Raw genomic sequence first — 25,677 nt, forward strand, 5'->3', positions numbered from 1 at the left:
GATAGACTTAAGGTTCTCTTCTTGAAATTGACACCTTTAAAAAATACTATGAATTAATATTAGTAAGGAAATTTTTTCATACAAGCAGTTTGCTACTACAGCGGTGTTAAATCCAAAGACTTTTCTAGGATAAGAAGTATTTTCAGTGCCAGCTGAAATGGAAAAAGCCGAATTTTTACTTCACTGGAGGCTAAGACTTCCAGCAAAGAATATTTTTATATTTTTTAGTATCTGTGGCACGTGAAGCCATCTCTCATAGACTTATATAAGTATTTTATTATATAGATATTTCTACAAAAATCTAGATGTAGGTTTGACAGCATCTCTTTTATCTTTACTACCGTGCTAATACACACAGACAGATTTGATCAGCTTGGCATCTTCCTAGGTCCTGAATCAGTACTCCCTCTTGTTTGTATGATTTTTTGATGTTTGAATTAATTTTTATTGCTTTTGTTAAAACATTTTCTTGTGGCTTGTTTATACTACTACACAGACCTCTTGCTACAATGTCTACTTAAACTGAAGTTTTAAGGACTTTGGGTAGATATGAGTGGAAATTGTCCAAAAAGAAGGATTTGAATTACTTAATCTCTTTGAAATGTCATGTTAGAAGTAATAGGATTTTGTATTGTAAATGTCACAGAACCTTGTATCTTACAAAATGTTTAAATGTGCGCATGTAACTGGAGTATTGACAGAAACTACGTAGCTCAGAAGATATCAGAGCATTAAACATAAACTTGGATTGCATTTCATGTTTGGTTTTTGGGGGAATATTTTGATTCCAGTATTGTAACTTTTATTTTAATTACGCTTAGAGCAACCAAATAAGATAACTGAAGTAACACAGACATTTATGTTCTACAGATATTTTCTAACTGATGTGTCAGAAAACTGTGAGAAAGTTCATTCAAGCTTTGTAACTCAATAAGATTGTGCTTAATTTCTAGATTTTTTCAAAATAGTTTATTCAATTTCTTAGTTTTCAATTTTTTTATCTAATTAAAGGGATTATGTTAACTACTGAAATGATAAATGGAAAATACCATTCCTCAGAAAATATCTGTTAAGAAACCAGTGAAGGCATAAAAAAAAAATTAAAAATACACAATACTTTGGAGTAATTGCAATGGTCAGAATACCAAGAAATAGAAAATAACTTCTGCATCTAATTAAGTTGTTTATTAATTGACATCATACATACATGAGCTCATAGCTACTGGATGTGAATTACTTTCATTCCACTCATTATTTCAGTCTTCCATATTCTAAATAAGCATTTTTTCTTCAGTCTCTATACTCATAATGTTCAAGATGCTATAGCTATTGTACCTTTACTCAAAGCTTCTGTCAATACACTGTATAAAAATTATTATATATTACTACCTGTATCAGCTTTAAGGACTAAAAATAGTTATCTGCATTTCCCCAAATAAGAATTCCGTAACAAAAATGAAAGACTACAGTGCATCAACCATGCACTCCACCTTCTAAAAGACTACCTATTTTTACTTTTCTATCTTAAAAAAAAAAACAAACAACAAACATCCCAAACTATAATATGAACCACAAATTCCTTTGGGTAAGAAAAACATACTGATATAATTTCTCTGCTGCCAACTAGCAATTAAGAGTATTCACAGCAATAGCATTCTCACTACATTTATATTACCTTACTTCTTACAAAGAAAAATTATATTGATGGATTCGTGAGAAGTCTAGAATAATAGAAGCAGTAGTTCTATATAATAAAGGCAAACAAATAAAAACATTATTGAATTGCTAACTAATCAAAAAGACTAATTCGCATGCTACATAAATAAATATCTTCAGACAGACTCCCACCATATCAGCAATGTGAAATGCAGTAATTCAAGGTGATTTCAGTAGTTAATACAATGTTTAATCTTCCACTGAGAACAGGAATGACATCTCCTATGTTTCTTATCTTACTTTAAAATATTCTAAGGGAATTTTTTTTGCTTTTGTTTTGCGGTATTGATAAACATATTTCACATGCCCAGTGCACAGTGTTTCCAGCCATTCCTTTATATGGAAGGCAAATATCTATCCCATTCTCTCTTGTTTCTGTTAACAAATATGGTGTTAAAAGAATTTAAAATATATGAAAAAAATATTGTGTCATTAAGCCACAGTCTAAAGACTTCCTGTGAAAAATACAATGAAATATCAAGTGAAATGAAAAGCTAAAGGCAAGTTACCTTTCTCTTCACATGAACAACAAATAAGAATCAAACAGATACATGTGATCTTGGCCATCTCATGACACAAGAGCATGCTGGAAGTATGCCTTTTCTGGGCAAAGCTATCGGAAAACTCAACCGAAGTACAGAAGAATTTAAACTGCATAGTTTAACTACAAAGGAAATAATACAGCCTGATATAATTAGAATAGACCAGATTTGATCTAAGGCACACTAAAAAGTATACTACAGTCTAACAGACTATCTATGTAAGGCATTTCTAATTAAAAAATTAATTTTGAGCAAAGTGCTGACATGTCATACTATGTAATACTCTATAAATTTTTAAATAAAGGCAATAAAAAGAGGGCTTTAGTAAATATTTGACTCTACCCAACCTTATAAGAGACAATTTTTTTCTTGTTCAAAAGTTATATGAATGTTACACCATCAGAAAAAGAATGCTGAAAATATGAAACAATCTTGAATATCAGGGAATGAGGTGAATGAGGTCACAGGAAATATCCTAGCAGATGGCAGTTTACCATGTCAGAACAGCAAGAGCAATTGAATTTACAGGTACTATACATAGGCTAAACAATACTATATATTTTTAAAAATCAGAATATACTAACAAAAGTATGTTAAGTTCTGCTGCAGCCAACTGCAAGAATTCCACAGGTTAAAAAGATGTTTTTATGTCAGGAAAATGAAGGATTGAAGAAAGCAGAGTGTGCATTTCCTGTGAGTGGATAGACAATCTTTAATAACCTTTCAAAAGCCATAATGTTTTGCATATTTAAAAAGTTTTGTAAAAAGCCGATGGACTGTAGATAATTTTTGATAGAAAGAATTGGATAGACCTCTCTGAATTTAATTCAGGTAGGAAGAAGGGAAAATGACCTTTCACACAGCCCATCTAGCTGAGGAGAAGGCACACAGCTGCGTATGTGACGCTACAGATGATAGCTCCAGTACTTCAACAACACTAACTTAAAAAGTAATCTTGCTGTTCTGATGCCAGAGCACCTTTGCAAGACCAACTGAAATAACTTAGTGGATAAAAACATAATGAAGCATTGCAAAAAAACACAGTTATGAGAAAGAACATGCAGGACACACATTACAAGTTATAACAGGCTCATAGACTCATGTAGTACAGGAAAAACAGGCATGCTGTTTTTTACATGCCATGTATATAAATAAATATTCAGGGTAAAATTAGGAAATTGGTCAAAAGGATCTGTGATCCATTCAGGGGAATGAATTTGGGCTCACTCCAATGGCTTTAGACTGATGGCTGCAATGTAAAAGGGGACAGACGTGTAGATATGGTCGAAAGTGGGATTTTTATCTAGACTGATCAGAGGTTTTATTTAATGCAAAGCAGATATTTGATTTCAGAGAGTAATTACAGAAGACAAATATTGGACACTATGCATATATGAACATGGGGCAATGCAAAAAAAGATACAAGTTGGATAATAGTAAAAATACATACATGCATTTCACAGTATATGGTAAGTGCAGTCTGGCGTCCCTCAGACAAAAAAAAAACACCTTTAGTAAGAATATGGGAAATGCCTCATCCACAGTTAACCTCAACACAATATCCCTTTAATGCTCATATAACTGTTTTTCTTGGTTCACCAAAACAAGCAAGGAGCACTTACTTTGGAAGTAAAGTATCATGGGATGGTGGTAGGCTTTATGGAATTATTTCATATTCCTTCAGAGTGTATACAGCAATAATAAAAAACCCAATAGTAATTAAAGAGTGGGACATATACTAAATATATATGGGATTGAGATACATTACAAGAGAATATGTCTCTCCAAGACCAAAACTGAAAGCACTAAGTTCCTCAAATCTTACACAAAAAATATATCTGTGATGGGTTGATCTGAGGCCAGCAGCCAAGCACCCACACTGACATTCACTCCCCCAGCCCTCTCCAGAGGCATAGCAGAGAGAATTCATAGAAGAAAAAGCCTCATGAACTAAAATAAAACTAGTTTAATAAGCAAATGGAAGAGAGAAAAAACCCAACTAACTAAATTACAACAAACAAGTGATGCAAACACAACCACTCACTATCTCTCACAAGCAGAATGATGTACTGTCAGTCTCCAAGAAATGGCTTGCTCTCCCCAAGCCCTCTACTCAGTTTTTATTGCTGAGCAAAAATGTTACACAACATGGAATATCCCTTTGGTCAGTTTGGTTCACTGGTCCTGCTTGCGCCTCCTCTCCTCTTCTTGCCTACCCTGGGTCTATTTATTGTGCAGGAGCAGACCAATAAAAAGAGAAAGAAAGAGAAAGCCTTGATGGTGTGCAAGCCCTGGTCAGCAGCAGCCACTATACTGGTATGCTGTGAATATTGCTTTAGTCACAAATCAAAACACAGACCTATAGACTACTATAAAGAAGATAAGCTCCATTTCAGCCAGACCCAGTACAATATCTGAAGGCCTTTTACATCAAAGAATTCTCAAAACGCACATGGCACTCTTTTGGGAACTGGAATCCCTTGGGATTTCTCCATCTAATGTGTAAAGCATAGGAATGAAAGGGCTTCAAACTATCAGAGTGGTAACTGAAGTCAGAGGTTTAAATGTTCTATCCTCTTCCATTTATCCTTTAGATGCTGGAACACTGATGATAAGTTGATGCCTAAATGTGAACACTGAGATTTGTTTACCTAATTCATTGAATGTTTAATTCACTAATGCCTTGAATGTTTGGAGGTCTGTGATGGATAGGACAAGACTGGACAGCACAAACTTGTCAGTTGAAGTAGGGAGGAAGAAAGTGGTGGAGGAAGGATGAGGCTCTAAGTAAAAGAAAATTAAGAGTTCAAAGAAATTCTGAGGAAGAAGCTAAAACTTTTCTGGATAATTGAGTATTATTCACCTGTGATGCTTTAACAAACTCTGGAAGAGAAGCTGACAACTGCTTTAGAAGATAAATTGCTATAAGTACAAGCAGCATATCTGTCCTACTAGAAAAATAATGTTTTTCAGGTCATTTTGAGGAAACAGGTAAAATATCTGGTATACGTTAAGAAAGGTATTCACATGAATTTCTGGTACCTCCTCACAGTAGGTGACCTGTATATTGATTCTTCAATAGAGATTCCAATTATCTCGTTAATATATATTAAAGGCAAATAAATACAGGGCAACCCATAAATAAAATTCTCCCTTATGGAAAGTAATGACAGTTAATGAAGTTATGTTCTTATACATATGGAGAACTATGGACTGCTTGGCCTACAGCTACTGGTAGATTTGAGAGTGTTTTACCACAGAACGGTTTGCAGAAAAAGCTTATGTGTGCTGCAATGTGTTACTTTCTCAAGGATATTATTTATTGAAGCTTGATTAAACTTCACTTTTGCTTTCATATTTCCTGAAGCCCAGTAAAATAGCCTCTGACATCCTATTCCACAGTTACCTTATGAACCATTAGTTATGTCTTTGAGATGCAAAAAAAAATCTATGATCAAAAATACAATATTTTGTACCATGTACTTTGCCAAAATCTCATTAATATGAGTTTCTATACGACACTGATACAAGCATATCTATATTACATGATAGCACAGGCATGATGATTATTCACTGTGTTATCATTTATAATGAAAAAGGAGAGTTAATTGACAATATTAGAATTGGGGAATATAAAAGTATCCTATTAGCGATACCAAAGGAAATGTAGTAGCTTCAAAATTCATTCACGTAACACCAGGATTAACCTTTGTACTAGCTGCTGATGCTAACTGAATTCCCAAGATACAACAGATTATAGAAACATATTTGTAGGAGTTTTACCTTATCTTTGGTAATCACCATGAATACCATTAATCTTAGGAGAAGATGAACTGCATAGCTTTTAATAAGAAGAATTTCATATCTCCACTCAATTCTTATAAAGCCAACAATCCACAGCAAAACACTATGTACAGCTAACTAACCCAGTGTCTCCCCTTTTAGATTACAAACCTTAATTTATCTGTTCCGGTTTTGTACCTCGAGATTCGAGCCATCGACAGAGGAACTGATAAGGTGTCTAGCCAGCGCTTCTCGTATTTTGGTTCATTAGCTATGGGTGAAGAAGGTGATGATGGAGCCTGTGCAGAATAAATGAGAAACAGTAGGAGAGCTTATAAGACAATATAGTGAAAAACCCATGAATATGCATCTCTGGCTCTGTTTGTCTCAGAAGTGAATAATCATCACAATAAAAGTATTCAAGAAACTCAGGATGAGGTAGAGAAATGAAAATCCATATGTTACCCATCTTGATATTTTGCTCTTGATGCAATTTCAGTATTACTTTAACATTAAACACATCTCAATTTTTGTTAATATTAATAACTGATACTAGAAAGGAAAGTTTTCAGTCATAAATGACATGATTTTTTCTAAATGCAGCATAATATACATTTGTAGTTTAAATTAATTTGTTCTGTATAACTCTTCTGCATCCATCATCAGAGAAAAAGACATAAATAATATCCTAATTAAATACTACACTAGAACATTTATTTGTGCATTGTGCTCTTATATCATTTAAGAGTAGATTTAAAATTCTAATTCCTGTGATATGATACTATAGATGGATGCCTTTTGAAATTTTATCTTTGAAGTCTTTCTTCAAATGCCTCTACTAGAAAGGTAAGAGTTGAGCATTTCACTGTTTTATAAAGATACCAGTAAAATTTACACAAAGGTGGCTGAGAAAGATTTACAGACATACATATTTAGTCAAATTTAGGCGGTTGTGCTGTTTCGGAACCAAAATTTTTTATCCCACTATGTGCGGAGAACTTTCTAGTAGAAAACAAAATTGAAAGTTAGTTATTTTTATATGCGCTATAAATAAACACTGAGTAGTATTTATAAAAGCAAAGAAACCACAGAATGACCCAAATTCAGTTCTGCTCTGCCCAGGTGTTCAAAAGCCATAAAACTTACACAAAATAAAAAGCATTCTGGGAATTGTCTATTTCTTTTTCTTGCTCATAAGGATTTAGGATTATTTTTTTCCCCTAAAGTGCCTTCTTACAGTCAACAAGGGCTGATCTATTTACTTCTTTAAATAAATTAAAATAGTGTGTTTCACATTCTTACAGGATGACTGGGACTTAATGACTGAAGTACAATTTCCTAGTAAAAGAAAAATTTGTAATGAAATTGCTGGAGTGGGTAACCCTGAGGAATGTTTTAGACAGCAATCTTTTTGGGGACAGGAATTTCATTTAGAGCATTTGCTATCCCCTAGAACCATACAGCTCTATTTGACTGAGATCCCCTGTTGTTTTTGCAGTATGAGTATTTCATAATCAAGTCCACAGACTAATTGTGTTTTATCAAATTAGACACAAAGGCTAAGATGTCTTTAAAATCTAGAATAAATGCAGTAGTATCACAATGAAGAATCTGACACATATTACAGAATTCTGCATGGACTAAAATAATTGACAGAACCCCATACAATCTGAAGTTGAAAAGGATCAACATAATCTAACATTGTCTGTCTGGAAACCAAAATGTCTAGGAATAAAACACACGGTAGCTTATTGAAGTCAAATATAAATACTTGATTATGATCACTGAATTGAAGAATGAGAAAATAATGGAACATAAAAAATTCCTGCAACAACAACATCTATTGTTCCCACCCTCTAAACTCTCAAGGTGCAGAAAACATCAAGAAAATTTAAACATAAAAATATTTTTCTTATAAACTATTAGTTGTACTTCTTTTATCATGTTATTGAACAACCTGTTAAATATTCTGTAATATTCTAGGTAATTTAAGAGCATTTTTCAGCAAAAAAAATAGTGAGTAGGTCACATAGGCAATTTAATGTATTCATTTGAGACCCTTACACTTCAATCAAATGCTTCAGTAGGGTATCAGCATAAAGAAAAAGTATCTCAATATAAGTAAAAGTTAGAATTTGAGAAAATGTACATCACAACTATTCATTAGGTTAATGAATTGAAGGGGAAAATTGGCCAATATCACGTGGTCAAAAATCTATTAACCCCAAAGCTATGAAACTGCAGCATAGAAATATAATGTCAAAATGCTAAACTGTTAAAACTGCTGTAAACTCCTAAAGCGAATAGGTTTTCCCCAGACAATTTCAAAGGCTTGATATTTGAAAAATACACTAGAAGGAATAATTTTTTTCTCCACAGTTCCAAACTACTCATATCTGCAGAAACCCTACTGCATGGTCTGAACATTAATGGACAAGAACAGCAAAAGGGTATGAAGGGGTCAAAGTAGTCTAAGTTTCAAATATATATTTCTTGTGAAGCCATATTCTACTAACAGTTTATGGTAGAGCATAAAGTTGGAATTACCCCTCTTCATCTTAAAGATAAAACAGGGAATACATATGTCCGTAAGACCATTGCATAGAAACAAAATACTATCATAGGACCAGCAGCTCATTTTGTTCTATTTAACCTATTATCTATTAACATTTAATTCTGAGTTTCCTTGATATATTCTCTTCAAAACACATGGATTAAAATAAGAAACTGAGGAGGAAGCAAGTGAAAAAACAAGAGAAAGGGCTGTGGAAGAAGCTCATTATACTGAGTGAGAGATAAAAGAACTTTTAAATTGATAAATGTATAGCAATGAAGCATGTATAGCATGAAGAAAAAAAATATTAACTTTTCCCACATTGTAATGGGATATGAACAGGTGATGACCACTCAAAATTTAGATCTTGAAATTTAGATGTTGAACAGAATTGTTTTTTAACAGTTAGGTTAACAAAGATTCATTTGTCTGGAAAAGAAGCTGCTGAGGGAATTGTATGACAGAGATATGTAAAAAAAAAATAAATAACAGAGAAAGGGGTTAAGAAACATTGGTTCATTTGGCATTTTCACATAAGAAGCAGGGGTATTGATTAGAAGTAAAAGATGTAGGATAAAACCAGAGAATGAATGTTTTAGTCTATATAACAAACTGGTTCAGGAAGCACCTATGTCAGAAGTCACCGGAGGTTCAGGAAATATTCCCTAGAAATAACTGTACATATTTCCTCTGTTCTTGCATTCCCTGGTTCAGGAAGCACCTATGTCAGAAGTCACCAGAGGTGGAGGAAATATTCCCTAGAAATAATTGTACATATTTCCTTTGTTCTTGCATTCTCTTGAGGGCATCTTCTGGGAATAAGCTTTTTTGGCTGGATAGTTCTTTGCTCTGACCCAGTGTAGTGAGCTGGCTGACCTTCAAGGCATTTCTCCATTAAACAGCTGCTGCTGCTCATCTTGAAAACTCTTCACATCATTCCTCCAAAGCACTAAAATAGAGATCATCACTGTAATCACAGCTTTTAAGCTCTCAATCATTTTATACCTTCAGTTTTCTGCTGAGGTCACCAACAATGTTGCCAATTAATGCCAATTTTCTTGCAACACCTGCCCATTAAGAAATGGATTGAACACAAAAATCTCGTTTTTGACAGAACAGTGAACAAGAATCAGTTTTTAATGACACATAATCACTACCTACCTGGGACAGCTGTGTACTGTTGACATGGAGGAGGGTCTGACTCTGTATCCCGTTAGCAATCACTGACCTATGAATGACACTGTAGGCAAGTGCTTTAGTGATTTCTTAAACAACTCTATAACTACTTATTATGGTGCAACCAAAAAGTTTTCCAAGAGGCAGAAAATGTCCAGAAAGTCCACCACTAATGGGGAGATGTAATCAGACCTGTCTCTATAATTTAGTTTCCACTAAGACCATAGAAAGAAAGGGAAAAGATCCCAGCTGGCTGTCAATTTTTTTCTCTTTTTGTGACATATAATTTGAAGAGTTTGGGAAACTCAGTTATTTTACCTTACTTTCTTTTAAACTGTCATTGATTTTAAATCTCTGCAAGAAAAATATCATGTCATCGGAAGAAAGTACTTCTGAAACCTCTCTAGTAATTTAATTTCCAGCTGCTGCTAGGGCCCTACCTTGAAAACAGCCACAGTGTTAAGTTGACACAGCTTTTTCATTAAACTTGGGCTTCAGGAAGGCTGAAGCTGGGTCAATTTACCTGGAATCAAAAATAGTTAAGGTCACATTATTCAGCAGGATTAAGCTTGGTTTTAAATATATTTTTAATCTCATATTACAGTGTCTGCTTTGCAGAAAGGAAAATGATGCCCCATCTTTGGAAGTATCCAAGGTCAGGCTGAATGAGGCTTTGACAAGCAACCATCCTGAGTGCTACCATGTGGCACACGCAGGACAACCAGCTGATCAGGTACAACCAGCATGGGTTTAGGAAAGGCAGGTCCTGATTGACCAGCCTGATCTTCTATTACAAGACCTAGTCAATGAGGGAAAGGCTGTGTGTGTACCTGGACTTCAGTAAAGCTTTTGTTACTGCCTCCTACAGCATTCTTTTGGAAAAGCTGGCAGCCCATGGCTTGGACAAGTGTGCCCATCACTGGGTAAAATCTGGCTGGATGGCTGGGCCCAGAGAGTGCTGGTGCATGGGGTTACATCCAGCTGGGAGCTGGTAACAAGTTGTGATCCCCAGAGCTCAGTAGCTGGGCCAGTCCTGTTTAACATCTTTACTGGTGGTCTGGAGGAGGGACTCAAGTGTACCTCCAGTCAGTTTGCAGAGGACACCAAGTGGGGTGGGAGTTATGTGGAAGATAACACCAAGGATGTTATCTGCTGGAGGGAAGGATCTGCAGAGGCATCTGGACAGACTCTATCCATTGTATGAGGTTCAACAAGGCCAAGTGCCAGATCTTTCACATGGATCATGATGGTCTACTGCAGTGCTACAGGCTGGGGGTAGAGTCACTGAAAAGGTGGAAAAGGACCAGGATGTCCTGGTTGACAGCTGAACATGAGCTCAGGTGTGCCCGGGTGGCTACAAAGGCCAATGGCTGGAGAAAAGGCAGCTCTGGGGGGTCCTTATTGCTCCCTACTACTACCTGAAAGGAGGTTGTAGCCAAGTAGGTGTTGGTCTCTTCTCTCAAATAACAAGTGATAGAACAAGAGGAAATGGCCTCAGTTGCACCAGGAGAGGTTTAGGTTGGATATTAGGGAAAACTTCTTCACAGAAAGTTGTCAAGCATTGGAACAGACTTTCCAGGGAAATGACTGAATCACTGTCCTTGGAGATATTTAAAAGATATGTAAACAGGGCACCTAGAGATATGGTTTGGTGCTGGACTCGGTCATTCTTAGTTGAGCTCAGGTTGGATTTGATGATCTTAGTGGTCTTTTCTAACCTAAACATATCGATGATTGTACCATTTTACGAAATAAGAATCAAGGGTGATATCCATTAGGAAAAAATATAACCTTTTACTGATAAATTGGAATTTATCCATTTTTGGCTTTACAAGATTTAATATTTCAAAGTTCATCATTAAAGCCTTGATCCTGTTGCATAAACTTATTTCTACAAAGCACATGTAAGAGATATGACTAATCTTGATTACTGTCTTTGTCAACACTGGTTCAAAAAGAGATGATAATGATGATGCTGTTATTTATTTCTTAAAGTAATTTTTGCTGTTTCCATTTCAGTGAGCATTGCTGACAATTTCTGAAAAAATATAAAATATCTCTCTGCAAAATATGAATATGAAAATGGTAGCAACATTAATATATTTGATATTTATATATTGATATATTTTCCTTGTAAAAACAACTCTGTGGCTTAAATTATAGAAACATGAAACCGTAGAGTATCTCAATTTGAGGAGGTCCAAATCCCTGCTCCTCATAGGACTACCTAAAATTAAATCATATGACTAAAAGTGTCATACAGACATGCCTTAAAAACTGAAAAGCTAAAATATCTTGGCATAACTTCATTGCCTTAAACTATAACTGAAAACATTGTCCATTATATTTCGGTGGATTTCATGACAATCTCTTAGATTAGAAAATACTAGCTTTCGTGAATCTTTTTGATGCCAACTGGAATGTGCTTTGTCAAAGCTCCATTACTGAAAATATTTCAGCATACTCAAAAAAAAAAGCCTTCAATAAAATACATTTTTCAAATAACTGGATCTGTCTTACACTTATTCTGAAAAAAGATAATTAGAGTTATATAATTTCTTGCAACAACACCCAGTAACATTCAACTTAGAGTGAATTGGATGTGCTCTCTCTACAGTTTTTAGTCCAATATGTGATTGAAATGTATGTATATATACATATATACATAGGTTGATTTTCTGTATTTCAAGGAACCTATCTGACCTATGTATGGCTGAGCATTTGCTGATACCTATTACAGGGACTGACAGAAAGCAGGGGCTTTATGTTGATTGGAGAAGAGAATATGACTGCTTCATTTAACAGTAAGAATCTCACATTAGCTTATTTTAATCGTTGAACAACAGAAATATCAAATGTATAGCCAGGAGTAGAGACATGAGTGAAACTCTTGTGATGCCCAGACAACAAAACAAATTATGGTGATATCCACTGCAGATAGGAGTCAGAGCTTTCAACTCATCTCAGAATTCAGAGGGATTTAATTATGATATCAAAATACCTGTGCATTCCTTTGATGCAGCATGAATTCAGAAGAGGGTCTGTATTTATTTATTTTTAATGGAATTCTTAGATGCAGGTGCACAATTCTGTGACACTTTTAAGAAGACAGGAAAAGTATGGTAAAGTATGCATCACCGAATCATTTAATAGATAAAGGCTTCTATAGAGGAAACATGCTCTTTCAGGTGAAGTAACAATTTGGAGTTGTAATATGATGTCTTCAAAATTCAGTGAAAGCAGCACCTTTTAATTACACAGCTCTATCTACAATATTTTAATTGACAGATGTTTAATTAAATGGGAGGAAGGTGAAAAAGCATGTGAAAAACTCCCTTTCCTTTCAGAGAAAATAAATACTTTTAATTCTAATGCTGCATCAGATACATGCTTTTGAAATATAATTATTTCTCTTTAAGACATATAATTCTTTTTAATTAATATATGAGTTTACAGACACTAAGCACCTATATATGATGTTTACATAGAGCCTGAAAAGGGACATGTTAGGGACTTACACTGCCTTATTCAATGCAATATCTATGCATTTAAATCAGTTGGATTACTATTCTACCAGTGAAGAACAAATTAAAACCCTTTCAATTATATAAATTTCTCTAGAGGTGATTTACAATGGAAATATTAATGAATATTTCATTACATCTGTGCTGCTAGGTGCTAAGACATTATTATTTTTTTAATGAACCAATGGCATAAAAGACTGAGTAAGATATTTTTAGAGAATACATATGGACTTTTTGTCAGAATCTTGCATCTTTTTCTTTTTTTTTTCCCTTGAGCTAGTATGTAATTGGTTTCTGAGTAACCTCAAAAACCTTGCCTGGAGTACCTTTCCAGGATATTTTTCCTTTGGGGGTAGGGGACAGGGACCAGAGTAGTTTATATTAAATCTCTGCACAAAAAGTAGAAAGTAATTATGACTGCTCAAAAAGTACAATAGCAGTCAGAAATCAAACCCCAATATTAAATGTATATAAGGAAAAGATACAATGTTGAGATCATTATAATTTTACACTATAAATGCAAGTGTACCCAAACTTCAGCTGTTAGACACCATTTGGCAGCCTTTTATATCCCCAAATGGGGCATACTGTCCTTAGAAAAATTAGCTCAAGGTTAGGGAACCTCTTTGAATTTCACACAGTATGCACACCCCTCAGGATAAATCTGAGCCTTTACTCTTGGTTTTCTCTCTGAGATCAGCGTCGATTTGTTGCCAGAGCTTGTGGAAAGACACTGGATGCAGCTTAGCAGAAGAACTTGTTACCTCAGTTGTATGATCAGTTTTCTCTATAAGCCACATACACATATACCTGAACTGCCAGTGTTCATCTGTGCTAACATCAAATTTAGAAACATTTTCCTTTTTGCTGCTGCTGCTGCTGAAAACTCAAAATGAGCAAATTCAAAAGAACCGCAAAAAACAATATATTCACATGCTAAGGTTGTGTATGGAGAAAATATATATAATTAAGAACTAAAACCAGACACCTAACAAACTGGGGAATTTCCATGCAGAAGAAATTATCAACCTGATCAATCAATTGTCATACATTCCCCTAATGGATTTTACTCTCACAACAAGGGTGTCCACCTCCCTGTCATGAATCCTCTTCCCTTTTTGCCATTTAGTGCTTGGGATTGAGTCGTCTCATTCTCTCACTCTAGAACTAGGAATCCCATACACATTAAAGATGTAGCATTCTACTGGTCCCATCAAGAGCTGAGCAATTTGTATTTTTTTCTTTTTTAAAAATTTATTGATGAAGTAGGCAATGTCTTTTTTAAAGCAGAACTGTTTAATTTAGCAGATAAAAAAAAGGCATCAAGGAAAAAATATTTTAAAGCAATTTATAAAAATGTAAGTGCCTGTTTAGCTTCATCTAACCAACTAACCTTAACATACCCTATCAAAATTAAAGTAAGTGTTCTCAAATAACATGAACACACTGAAAACAACCATTTACTCTGGTCTCACTTCACTTGTTAGACCTTCACTTTTAGACAATTCCAGGAAGCTGGATTCTCAAACAAATGAAAACCTAGCATATTCTGCCTTTGCATTTTAACTGTCATATTATCCATGGTGTCTTAAACAGTAATTTGTTTTATTTACATTTTTTTTCCCACCACTAATTTCTCCAGGGAGCTGGCCTGGATATCTAGTATATTTGGACATCTGGTAGGATGTCTCTACAGCACTTTCTTCATTGTTTTAGACTTTGAATTCTTCAAGTCTCACTAGCTTTGAAACCACGTCCTTTGTATATTTCATGTTCCCCTATGGAAGTTTACATTGTGTTCAAAAAACCACTCATAAGGTACAGATGAATGTGACTGCCACTGTCAATCCCTGTAGCATTTGTCACGGTAATGCCCAAGCACAAAATAATCAGGTGTGAAGAGTGCACTTCAGCTCATTTCTCTGGGTTTCAGAGAATCCCGTTTAAGTGCTGTACTGCAAACTGCTGTGATATTATAAAAGATGTATATAAATCCAGAAGATGGTATCACATCACATACAGCAGATGCTTCACAGCAGGGGTGACAGAGATAGGTCTAACAGAGGCAAGACAGCACCAGAACTGAAAATGGTACAATCCTATTAGGCAGAAAGAGCGTGCTGCTAAGATGGCTAAACTACTGCCTCTATGATACAAGCCACTGTTTTTCAGAAGACATCCAAAATGACAGCTTGGTAAAACTGGAGTAACAGTAATTCCTTAGCTCTCATTCCTGTCTTTTCCTTTACATGGTATGCTTTTTGGAGTAGAATTTCCACTTATAAATATAGGTGTGTTTTGTATTATGGCATGGACCTGAGTGTGGTTAAGAAGGTACATTAAAATGCAACACAAACTTACAAGATGCAGTGTTGAAAGTGAGTCAGATCTCCTCTACCAGGGAGAAGGACATCTGACTCATTTTGTAAAAACAGGATTCAAAACAGGATGTAAAAACACAATTAAAATATCATTAGCCTTATTAGGCAATAGCATTACAGGAAATGTCAGTTCTGGTTTTACTTTACCATAAAACTGAAAATATTTTATTGAACAAAATAGAAGTGCTCACTAGATGGTAGTTGAAACACATTCATAACCACTTTTCATGATATGATCACAGCTGAGTTACACTCACAGTTTGAGAAAAGTTTGATCATACAGTGCACCATCTCAAAATCCAGTCATTCCTGCTCAAAATACGTAGGGCCTTGCTTTTGAGTTTCACAATAAGATTCTAGCAATTTTTCATTTTGTTTTCTGTGAAGGGAGATCATGACTTCTATGATCTATGATGTAGATTGCCCTGTTTATTCCACTTCTAGGTCATAGTGTCTATGTTACACATAGCTCTTCATGTGAGTTTATGTCAGGCTTCAGAAAAATTAAGTGCTGTATAAAATCTCAACCTAGTACCTTACTATCATACCTTTTTAATTTCTGGTTTTCTGCTTATATTTCAAGCCTGTACCCAGTCTTTTTTGTGCTATCTTGGCAACTAACTCTAAATTACTCTGTTACAAAACTCCAGCCCCTTATTTATATTTTAATAATACAAGAAGTTCCAAGTGTGCAATTCCCACAGCAGTCATAATGATTGCTAAAAATTATCACAACACATTCATTCTAGCATTTAGTAGGTGCAAATTTATTAAAATGTGCTAATGCTGGCCATAGCCCTTTTCTTATAATGTAAGCTTTTTGCAGAGAGGACTTTCTTTGCCTGTAGAGAACCTGGTAGACAGGCATCGCAGAATGCTGGATCCTGAGGTTTGGATTCTTTAGTAAGACAACAGTACAAGGCAGTAAAAGTTAATAATCATCTGGATAACTGCAAACAAATAAACAAGAAATCTTTTGTATCTCTGACCATTCTGGACACCAAACACTGAGGTACAAGTATCAGCACAGCAAATTTCTGTTTATTTATTTATTGTACATAATGCCTTTATACTATCATATATTAATGTATTTTTAGCATATGAAAACAAGCTTTAAGGAGTAGTATAGAGAGTGCTCAAAAAAGTGCAAAACTTGAGAGAAATACAGTAAGCATCAGACAATTGTATCACTGCCTGAGAAGAAAAGGGAAAACAGAGGAGAAGCCTTCTGTCCATTCAGTGGGTGTTCCTTCTGTATAATTTAATATCCAACTGAAAGACTAGAGCTGAGAATTGTTAGGTGTCAAACAGGTTTTGAGCATGAAGGTCTGTGTCCTTGTACAGCTAGTATTTACATCTTCAATCTTCATTACTAAGAGGACAGCACTGTTGCTTACTAAGACATCTCATATGTTCTTCGGTGACTACCACTTTTCCTGGAGAAAAGAACTTATTTTCCTTCCCCACAATGTTGCAATTAATTCCATCACAGTTGTTCACTGCAGAAAAAAAGAACTGCATATCCTCTGGGTTAAAGAAAGAGACATTTTTTTCCCTCTTTTATTTATCTTTTCTCTATCTTTCCTATTAAAAAAGTTTTCTTCAAGAATTCAACTTTCTTATTTTCATCTGCATTTTATCATCTCCAGCTGGATTAAATTAAACAGTATAATGCTACAATTCAACAAAGTATGACAAAAGTTCACATGAATTCATGTCTAAATAATGATTAAATGTTACTGTGTTCACTCTTCCAAACTTCTCAGCTGTCTCAGAGTAAAAACCTAGCAGTTCAGGATCATGTGTTGACGACTTTATAAGTACAGAATTTTACAGTATAAGCACTTAAAATCAATCAAAGCAAACAACAAGAACAAAACTAGGGTAGCCTTACTCTAGCATTTTGAAGTTTAAAATGGGAAAAGAACTTATAGAGCTTACACCCACCATGCATTTATTATTCATCTGCATACCGTGTTAGTTGAGTTTCCATTTAAATGTAAGCCACTGTCAAAGAGAGGTGATGAAGTTCCACTGCTGTGATCACTGGATGGTCCAGGGGAACCTGGAAATCAGATCAAGAAAAATACCTGCAGATGTTAAATATATATATATATATATATATATATATATATATATATAACACAATTTCTATTCCAGCTGTAAAACACAGGAAGAATTTTTAATATAATTCCCCAAACCAAGACAGAAATACTACTTGTATTTTAGAAAGACGGATAATTAAATATCCATATGCTATATTTAATGTCTAGAAATAAAAAAAAATGTTTCATCTGAGAGGGGCTGTGCTCATGGGATCTATTTGTATGCTTAACTCTTTGCATGATTAAACCTTTTTTCACTGAGAATAAGATATTCAAAACAAGCAGTCCTTGTCCCATCCTTAAGTGATCCTTAATCAGTATCCACAAATAAACTCATGTCAAATTCTGGTTTTTTTTGTTGGCAATAACAAAGGAGTGGAACAGATGAAAAATGTTGTGAGAACTGTAGGTAGATATTTCCATGTTATGACATCTTGTGCTTTTGCCATGACATGAGATGGTGTAGGAGAAGGAGCTGTATAAGAAGGAAGCAGGGAAGGTAGATGCTACTGGTGATGTGATCATGGTGATGATATGGGTTAATGGGAAGAGACAGTATGATTGAAGTTAAAGTGAACACACCACAGCACTAAAACTGCCAGCACAGCTGCTGGAAGGTTGGGGACCAAATGCCTGAGTCTTCTGGGATTGCAGGAGTGGCCAAGATAATTCAGAATTACGCATGTATGCACTTAAATCCCGCCTGCAGTGTGATTTGGGAATTTCTTTATTGCATAATGGAATTGCTGCTTAGCTTTCTAAATGTGTTATTGATGCTTCATGACTGGAATTCCCTTTTGTGCATGGACTTGTGAAAAGCTCTTCTTGAAATGGGGTGCTATTCTCTGTAACTCCATTACTATTCTCTGTAACTCCAGTTTATTTATTGTCTTAAATCAGAACTATTTTCCATAATTTTATCCACCTTATTTGCTTATTTTCACACCACAAAAATGAATATTTATAGCAAGCCATTTACCAAAGATCACTTGACTCACAAACCTTGGTTTCAGCCTCTATTGAATGGCTACATAGAACATTCTAGAGAGGTGCATGTAAGCTCTTGTGGAGGTTCAGGTTCAGTTCAGGAGAAGGGCCATTTCTTAAGTTCATTACATGTCTGATCATACCTAGCAAGTTCTTTTTTTTTTTTGAGCATGTGGTATAAGGCTGGGGTCATGCATGGGACCGGGGAGGGTTGTATAATGCTTGCCAAAAATTTCCTCATGCTCTGCATAAAGGAAGCAAATCTGCTAAACTGCCCAAAATAAGCACAAGATACACAAGATATTTCAGAATAATTGCTGCACACCTTGATAGTCTGCTAGCTTGTCTAAAATGGTACTGACATTGCTCTTCTAGAAAAGGTTTTATTTGAACAGTAATCAGGGGCAGACCCCAAAAACTGCTAGCTGGTCACATTGAGATGGGAGATGGCCTCCCTAATAATCACTGCTTTCTGTTTCCAGAAATAGCACTTTATGGAAGCAGTGCCATGATCTCAGTCTCCCAGACAGGAATGTTGCAGTATCTCCTGGTAAGAAAGCCAAGCTCCCCATGATCTACAAAGAGGACACCAATATTCCTGGACCTACGTGAACCTCTTGTAAAGGTGGCAGTTAGCTTGTGTAGAGTGTGTTATGGGTTTTAGTGGCAAGGGTATAGGAGCTGGGATGTCTCCAGAAGTGGGAAATGATTGGGGCTGCCCTGCACCAGACACAGACATATCCAGCCAGATCTCACATTACCACTGGGCCATGCAGCTGAGCTGGTAGCACCTCTGGGAAACTATTTAACAAAGGGTAAAATGCAGAAGAACAGAGACAATAATAAGGAAAAGAGTGACACAAGGCCAGTGAAGAAGGTGACAGACAATTTATTTGTTTTGTATTGTCTTTGTATTTTGTACTGTCTTTGTTTCTCAGTGCCTGAATCTATTTTAATAGGCAATACATTTATCTAAGTTTCCTCACGTTGCCTCTACTTTGGCAATGTTGGTAATTAATAGCTAATCTCTTTTGACCTAAGAGCTTTTTTGTTCTATTTGCACACCACGTTCTGTTTGAGAACAGGGAGTGAGAGAGTGTCTGAGTGGGAGTTTGGCTCTTAGCTAAGGTTAACCAATGACAGGCAATACAGTTCAAGTATGTGATTGATGTCAGTCTACAAGATGAGATACAAGTTCTAGTAGCACTGTCATAGTCACAAATAAATATGTCCAACAACACAGACAATACTGGTAATATGCCGCTAATTTGCCAAAATCATGTTTAAGTTTGGACACAGTTATTTGAGACACTGTCAACATAATTTTAGAGTTGTCTGATGATCTAGTAGGAAAAGTAGGAAGACTAAACCTGAAGACTCATTATAAGAAACACTGACCACATATTTTCAAATGAAAATGATGAGCAGTAAGCACTGAAAGAAAGATTCTAGCATGAAATGTATAGTTGAGCTTAGTAGAGCCTGCCAAGTTGGCTTTTGACAGATATAAAAATCTAGATTAAATGACTGATACTCTTCTAATGGCAAGGTCTAAATTATGACACCTGTGAGTCTGTTAAAATTAGGAAAAAAACAAGTACATAGTTGAGTGCAACTTAAATGAATAAAATCCAAATAAATCCAAAGAACAAGACACATATCAAAACTTTTTGCTTATTTTGGAGGGAAAATAATCTGTTAAAATAAAATGGTACAAAATTATTTAATCTGATTAAATAAACAGATTTATTATGAACACTTTTCAAATTGCAACACTGATCACAACTGTGTAACTTGAATATTTTATCTGCTAACCAAAAGCTTCCCTGAGCTGTATTGTTCATACACTTTTTAGTATTGCTACTGTTAAACTACTCAGTTGTCTCAACATAATTCTGCTGACAAAACCAATCAAAATAGCAAAGTAATTTATGAAATATAAATAATTAATGTTATCCGTTTGTTTGGTAAGTGTCCTCAAAGTACTTTTCCGTGTAAATGTATGATTCAAATGGTTGCAAACACTATTTTATTGTATTCAGGCAAAGCTTCTATTGAAAAATTTTCATCTATCACCCATGACTGTACTGCATTTTAATGATTTTTTTCAGTTTTATTTTGAATAAATTATACATAAGCAGCAAGGCAGTATGCATTTGATTCTTATATGTCAAACAGTAAATAGACAGACTATTTTCTATTTCTTCCTGTAAAGCACTCAAGGACTGAATTTCTATTTCTGTCACTGCCAGCTTATTACAAGAATACCACAAAGAAGAAAACAAATTACTCCCATTCACTAATTTCCTCTTACCTAATGGGAGCTTTAAAAATGATGGAGCTTCCCTGAGGTATTGAACTGTGATGGTAACTTCATCACCAGCATTTCGCAGTAGGTGTACCTGTCAGTGTGACAAATAACAACTACTTTAAACCAAAGAACAATCAGTCATGGAAAGCACGTTACTTACAATGAAATCAACATTCCTGTTGATCTATAATAAACTCAGAGTAAGCATTTCTGACTTAGAATGTAGAATAATTGAGGATCGAGCCACAACAACAATGCAAAGAGTAGGCAAGACCAGTGGAACAACCTGAATAAGTAATTTGCAAGGCAACCTGTTATTACATACCACCTGAACACAACTTCCACTAACTGATTTTATAAAACTGACATGAGATAGTGGGGAAATATGTGCTTATGTAGATATAATACATTAATTTTGTCTGTATACAAGCAGAAAGGTACATGGCAGTATCTTAATACATCATACACACCTTGGTAATAAGTATTTGGTTTGATTGATTTGGGTACCAAATTAAGCACACTTTTGTGTTTCAAATATAGTCTTGAGTTTTGTGTCTTCATTGTCTGTAAGCATTTGTTAACCAAAAGGGAACAAATACAAACGCACATGTATCGGCATGTTTTAAACCATCAGAATTCACTTTGGGGCATAGCAAACTACCACATAAAGGGTTTTTTTAAATTCAGAACTACAAATAATATATCTGATGAAACTCAGTTCCTACTACAGGGCAAAGGTATTCCCCAGTTTCATATCCATGACTCTTAGGAAACAGGTATTGTGTCTGGTTTACATGTGGCCTGTACACACAGGGTCTGAATATCCCTGATCCAGTTTGTCAGAAATGGATGCTACAGCTTGTGGCCTCTAATCTCAGTGTAACCAAAGCATTCATCCACCAAGCAGAAAAGTAACTGACTGTAGCAAACTGACTTTCATAGATGCATTTAATGGTTTAATATGCTGGGGGAAAGCTGGTTGTTGTGTTGTTCCAGATCACTGTTTTAGCACAATGCCACGTTGGCCAACATCACGAGATGCAGGATTATCTCAACCATTTTAAGTTTTCCACTTGTGTACCTAAAATAATGCTTACAGCAGAGACTGATGTATTCACTTACATGAAAACATCAACTTTATGTCTGACGGAAATAAAGAACCTTTTCTTTTTCTTCCACTCCCATCTGGCCTCCAACTCAATCTACATTTAAATGATTTACTATGAAAAATACAACAGTCAGTGCTACTTACTCAACCCCAGAAATCTGAGTGTTGTGGACAACTGACTATAAGAAAACCTGAGGTCTCATTGTGGGAAAAAACACCATGGAGAAAAATAATATGATCACTGGTTTCTGACTAAACCATTTGAAGATGGTCACAACAGGTGTAAACAAGAACGACAGTGTAGAAAACTTTGCATGCTTCTTTAAGGTCATACTAAAGTACGTAAGGGCAGCAAAGCAAACCAGTGTGTCTTAAATTCTAAAGTGCAAGAAAACTATGTCTCCTGAAATCCTCTGCCCCTCATTTCCTGCAGGAAATTTCCTATTTCCTACTTTAGACATTATTTATTGCTCAAGGAACACTGAAGATGATTGGTAGCTTTGCTAGTCTCACCCTACTGTTACAAAAATAGGACAACCAATATATTCCCTTCCAAATTAAAAACATCAGAAAATATCAGGGCAGAGAGAAGCCACAGTTGGCAAAAAAATACAAGATCCTGTTACCAAGTGCTGCTGTACTTGTAATACCATTTTACTTTTCACCACATGGTAAATCTATTAAAAATGCCAACTTTAGCTTATAATCAGTACAGAAACAACAGTGTTTTGCATAATTAAATAGAAAAATACAAAAGCAACAAATTTTAAAGGTAGACGATATATCTAATGGGAAGAAATATAGACCAAATAAAATTAATACTGAGAACTCACTTTCTTACTTACAATTGCCTTTTTAAATAAGCCAGAGAAGTGCTTTAATTTTACTTTTGGAATAACAAGAAAGAGTTTTAATTTCTTAATAGAAATAAACCTTTTTCAAACACAGAAGAACAACTATGGTTCTTTTTAATTAAGCAAGTTATGTTTGCACACAAACATTTATATTTGTCAAGAGATGAGAGGAGACAGCATGACAGACATACTGCCTAATGTACTTTTGGAAGACATTAGTCAAATTTTACAAAAATAAATCCAAAAATTGTTGGAACAAAATGAAACAGTAGACTAGAAAATGTTGCAGAATATGAGATTTCATTTTTTATTTAAAATTATACTTTGAAAAGGAAATAACTCCAATATTAATGATTTGGTTTAAAATTTCCAAGCATCACGAGTACCTTAAAAGATATTCACACTGTATCATACTCTCCTGAAGCTGCTTAGTATTCTTCAAGTAGTGCCTGAAGAGGTCTGAGTGTTGAACCACACACATACTAACAGAGCTAAATCAATTTCAGTGATCACAAGAAGGTCTTAACAGTCAGAAGGTCACTAAATAATGCACTGCTCTGTGATGCTGAAGCTTTTGCAAAAGTCCACTAAGTCCAAAAAAGACAAACCCAGTATCTTTGGAGTAACATTCACTGCTACATTGTTGTGGTAAAATTATGAAAAGAGAATTGCAGAAGTGAGTGCGTTTTGCTGTTTTTTTAAAGGCTGATTAAATGCATTTAGTGCAGCTGACTCTGTGTGTGTGTGTTTATCCGCTTACTCACGTTCATGTGTATAAAGGAATAAAGGACTTCAGCTGAAATGCTTGTTTTTCTTGCTGGCTTCAGTTTGCAGGCTTTGTATATCTCTAAGAACCTTTATCAATCCAGGGTTTATTACACTTTTCTTTCTCACATGCATTTCTCAAGAACAGAACAGAGACAATGTCACAAATATAAAGAGGAGATTCTATATCTCAACTAACTACAGCAGAGAGTCTGCAGAGAAAAATATGACTCATGTTTTAGGAAAACCTAATGACCTTGGTCATCTCAATTTTACTGTCAACATCCACTTAAGGGAAATTCTATATACATCCATGCAGACAAGCCAAGGCACAATGCAAAGCTGCTGGCATTCTTTTTAAATTCTGGTTCTTTGTGTTTACTGTGATTTGATCTAAATCTTCAAACCTATCTGAACATTAATATTCACACTGCTCAGAGATTTAGACAAGGTTTTGGCTGTTTGAAACAGGTTCTGTTTTATTAGGAACAGCAATTAAAATTGAAAATGAGAAAGTTTTTGATGAAGTATTTCACCCATATGGCCCTTTAGCCAATATCTATTCTGAGTGCAGAAGTCAAAACATTTCACTGTGGCCATTTAAAAGATTCAACTCTAATGTATTTGCTAATATTTTTTCTAGAAATCATTAAAGATCTTAGGATACAAAGAAATCTTCATTCACAGATATGTATCTCTAAATAGAAAGAATCTGGATGATAACCTTACACTTTAAACACAGGAAGTTAGATGAAATTAATCTTATCTTGCATGTCTTGAAGAATATTTAAGTACATGAATTGGACTAAAAGTCTGAAGAAGAAATTCTGAAGTAGAAGGATGTGAATCACCTGATGAATGCCTGAGCTTGACATACAAGCATTTCCCAAATAAAACACTTGGACTTCACACGAAGTGCAAGTCTTGGACTTGAAAAGTATCTGGGTAGAAGGTTATGTACAAGCCTGCAACAGAGCAGGCAAAAAACTAAGATGCAGTAAAATATATGAAGAATTAGACCATAACATATAATAGTAAAAAAAAAAAAAAAAAAAAAAAAAAAAAAAAAAAAAAAAAAAGGCCTCAATGAAATCTAGATAACCAAAGGTTTTAAAAAATTCTTCACTCTTCAGACAGAACAATAGTATTTAACGCTTAAAATGCCTCCTAGGCAAAAGTATACTTTGAGGCACTTTAGGAAACTTGGCAATTTCAGCTGAAAGCATGCAAACAGGGCAAATTATCTGATATTGTGCTTATATGTCTATGAGTAGGCAAGGGAGATGCGTGACAAACAGACACCTTGCAGTGCAAGTAGACTTTAAAATGACAGTGGACACAAAATGGCTTGAAAAATAGTTTTTAAAATTAAAATTGGCTTGCAGTTCATATTGGAAGACCATGAAACATAATTAAATTAGTTCAAGAAACAATGATATCTTAATACTTGTCTCTTTTCCAATGGTCAAAAATGGAATGGTTTCAAAGTAATACTTTTGATTCTTCTCTTCCTTAGCGTTGCACCATTCAATGAGCAATAATCTCTTTCTAAATGCTTAGCTGGCTAATACAAAGCAAGCCTTTATGTCTGAACAATTTATATAAATATGCTAGGAAAAATGGCAGTGTAGACTTTGGAAATTTTCAGAGATTTAAACTAAATTGCAACTTCTCTTAGTTTACTCAATTCTAACTTTTCTCTGATTTCTGCCTATAAATACAGTGAAAGACATTTTTACAGATAGCTTCAGTATCAATTTAAGAAATAATGCAGCTTCTGTAGTACATAAATATCAAACATTACAAACAAAAAAAGAAATTATTTAATTTTTTAAATTATTCTGTACATATTTTTTTCTATTTAATTACAC

The 25,677-nt window shown here is 34.9% G+C and overlaps 1 protein-coding gene across 3 annotated transcripts in view; it reads right to left on the bottom strand.

Annotated features, from left to right (window-relative positions):
- SNTG2 (syntrophin gamma 2) overlaps positions 1 to 25,677 on the bottom strand; it is a 214,567-nt gene that overhangs the window by 68,078 nt on the left and 120,812 nt on the right. For all 3 annotated transcript variants that reach the window (XM_068183557.1, XM_068183559.1, XM_068183558.1), the window contains exons 7-9: positions 21,083 to 21,170; positions 17,650 to 17,741; positions 6,213 to 6,340 (exon numbers count right to left, since the gene is read on the bottom strand). In XM_068183557.1, coding sequence (XP_068039658.1) covers positions 6,213 to 6,340; positions 17,650 to 17,741; positions 21,083 to 21,170 — 308 coding nt within the window. The remainder of the gene's footprint in view (positions 1 to 6,212; positions 6,341 to 17,649; positions 17,742 to 21,082; positions 21,171 to 25,677) is intronic.

This window comes from Anomalospiza imberbis, chromosome 3, assembly GCF_031753505.1.
Source record: "Anomalospiza imberbis isolate Cuckoo-Finch-1a 21T00152 chromosome 3, ASM3175350v1, whole genome shotgun sequence".
Classification (NCBI taxonomy): domain Eukaryota; kingdom Metazoa; phylum Chordata; class Aves; order Passeriformes; family Viduidae; genus Anomalospiza; species Anomalospiza imberbis.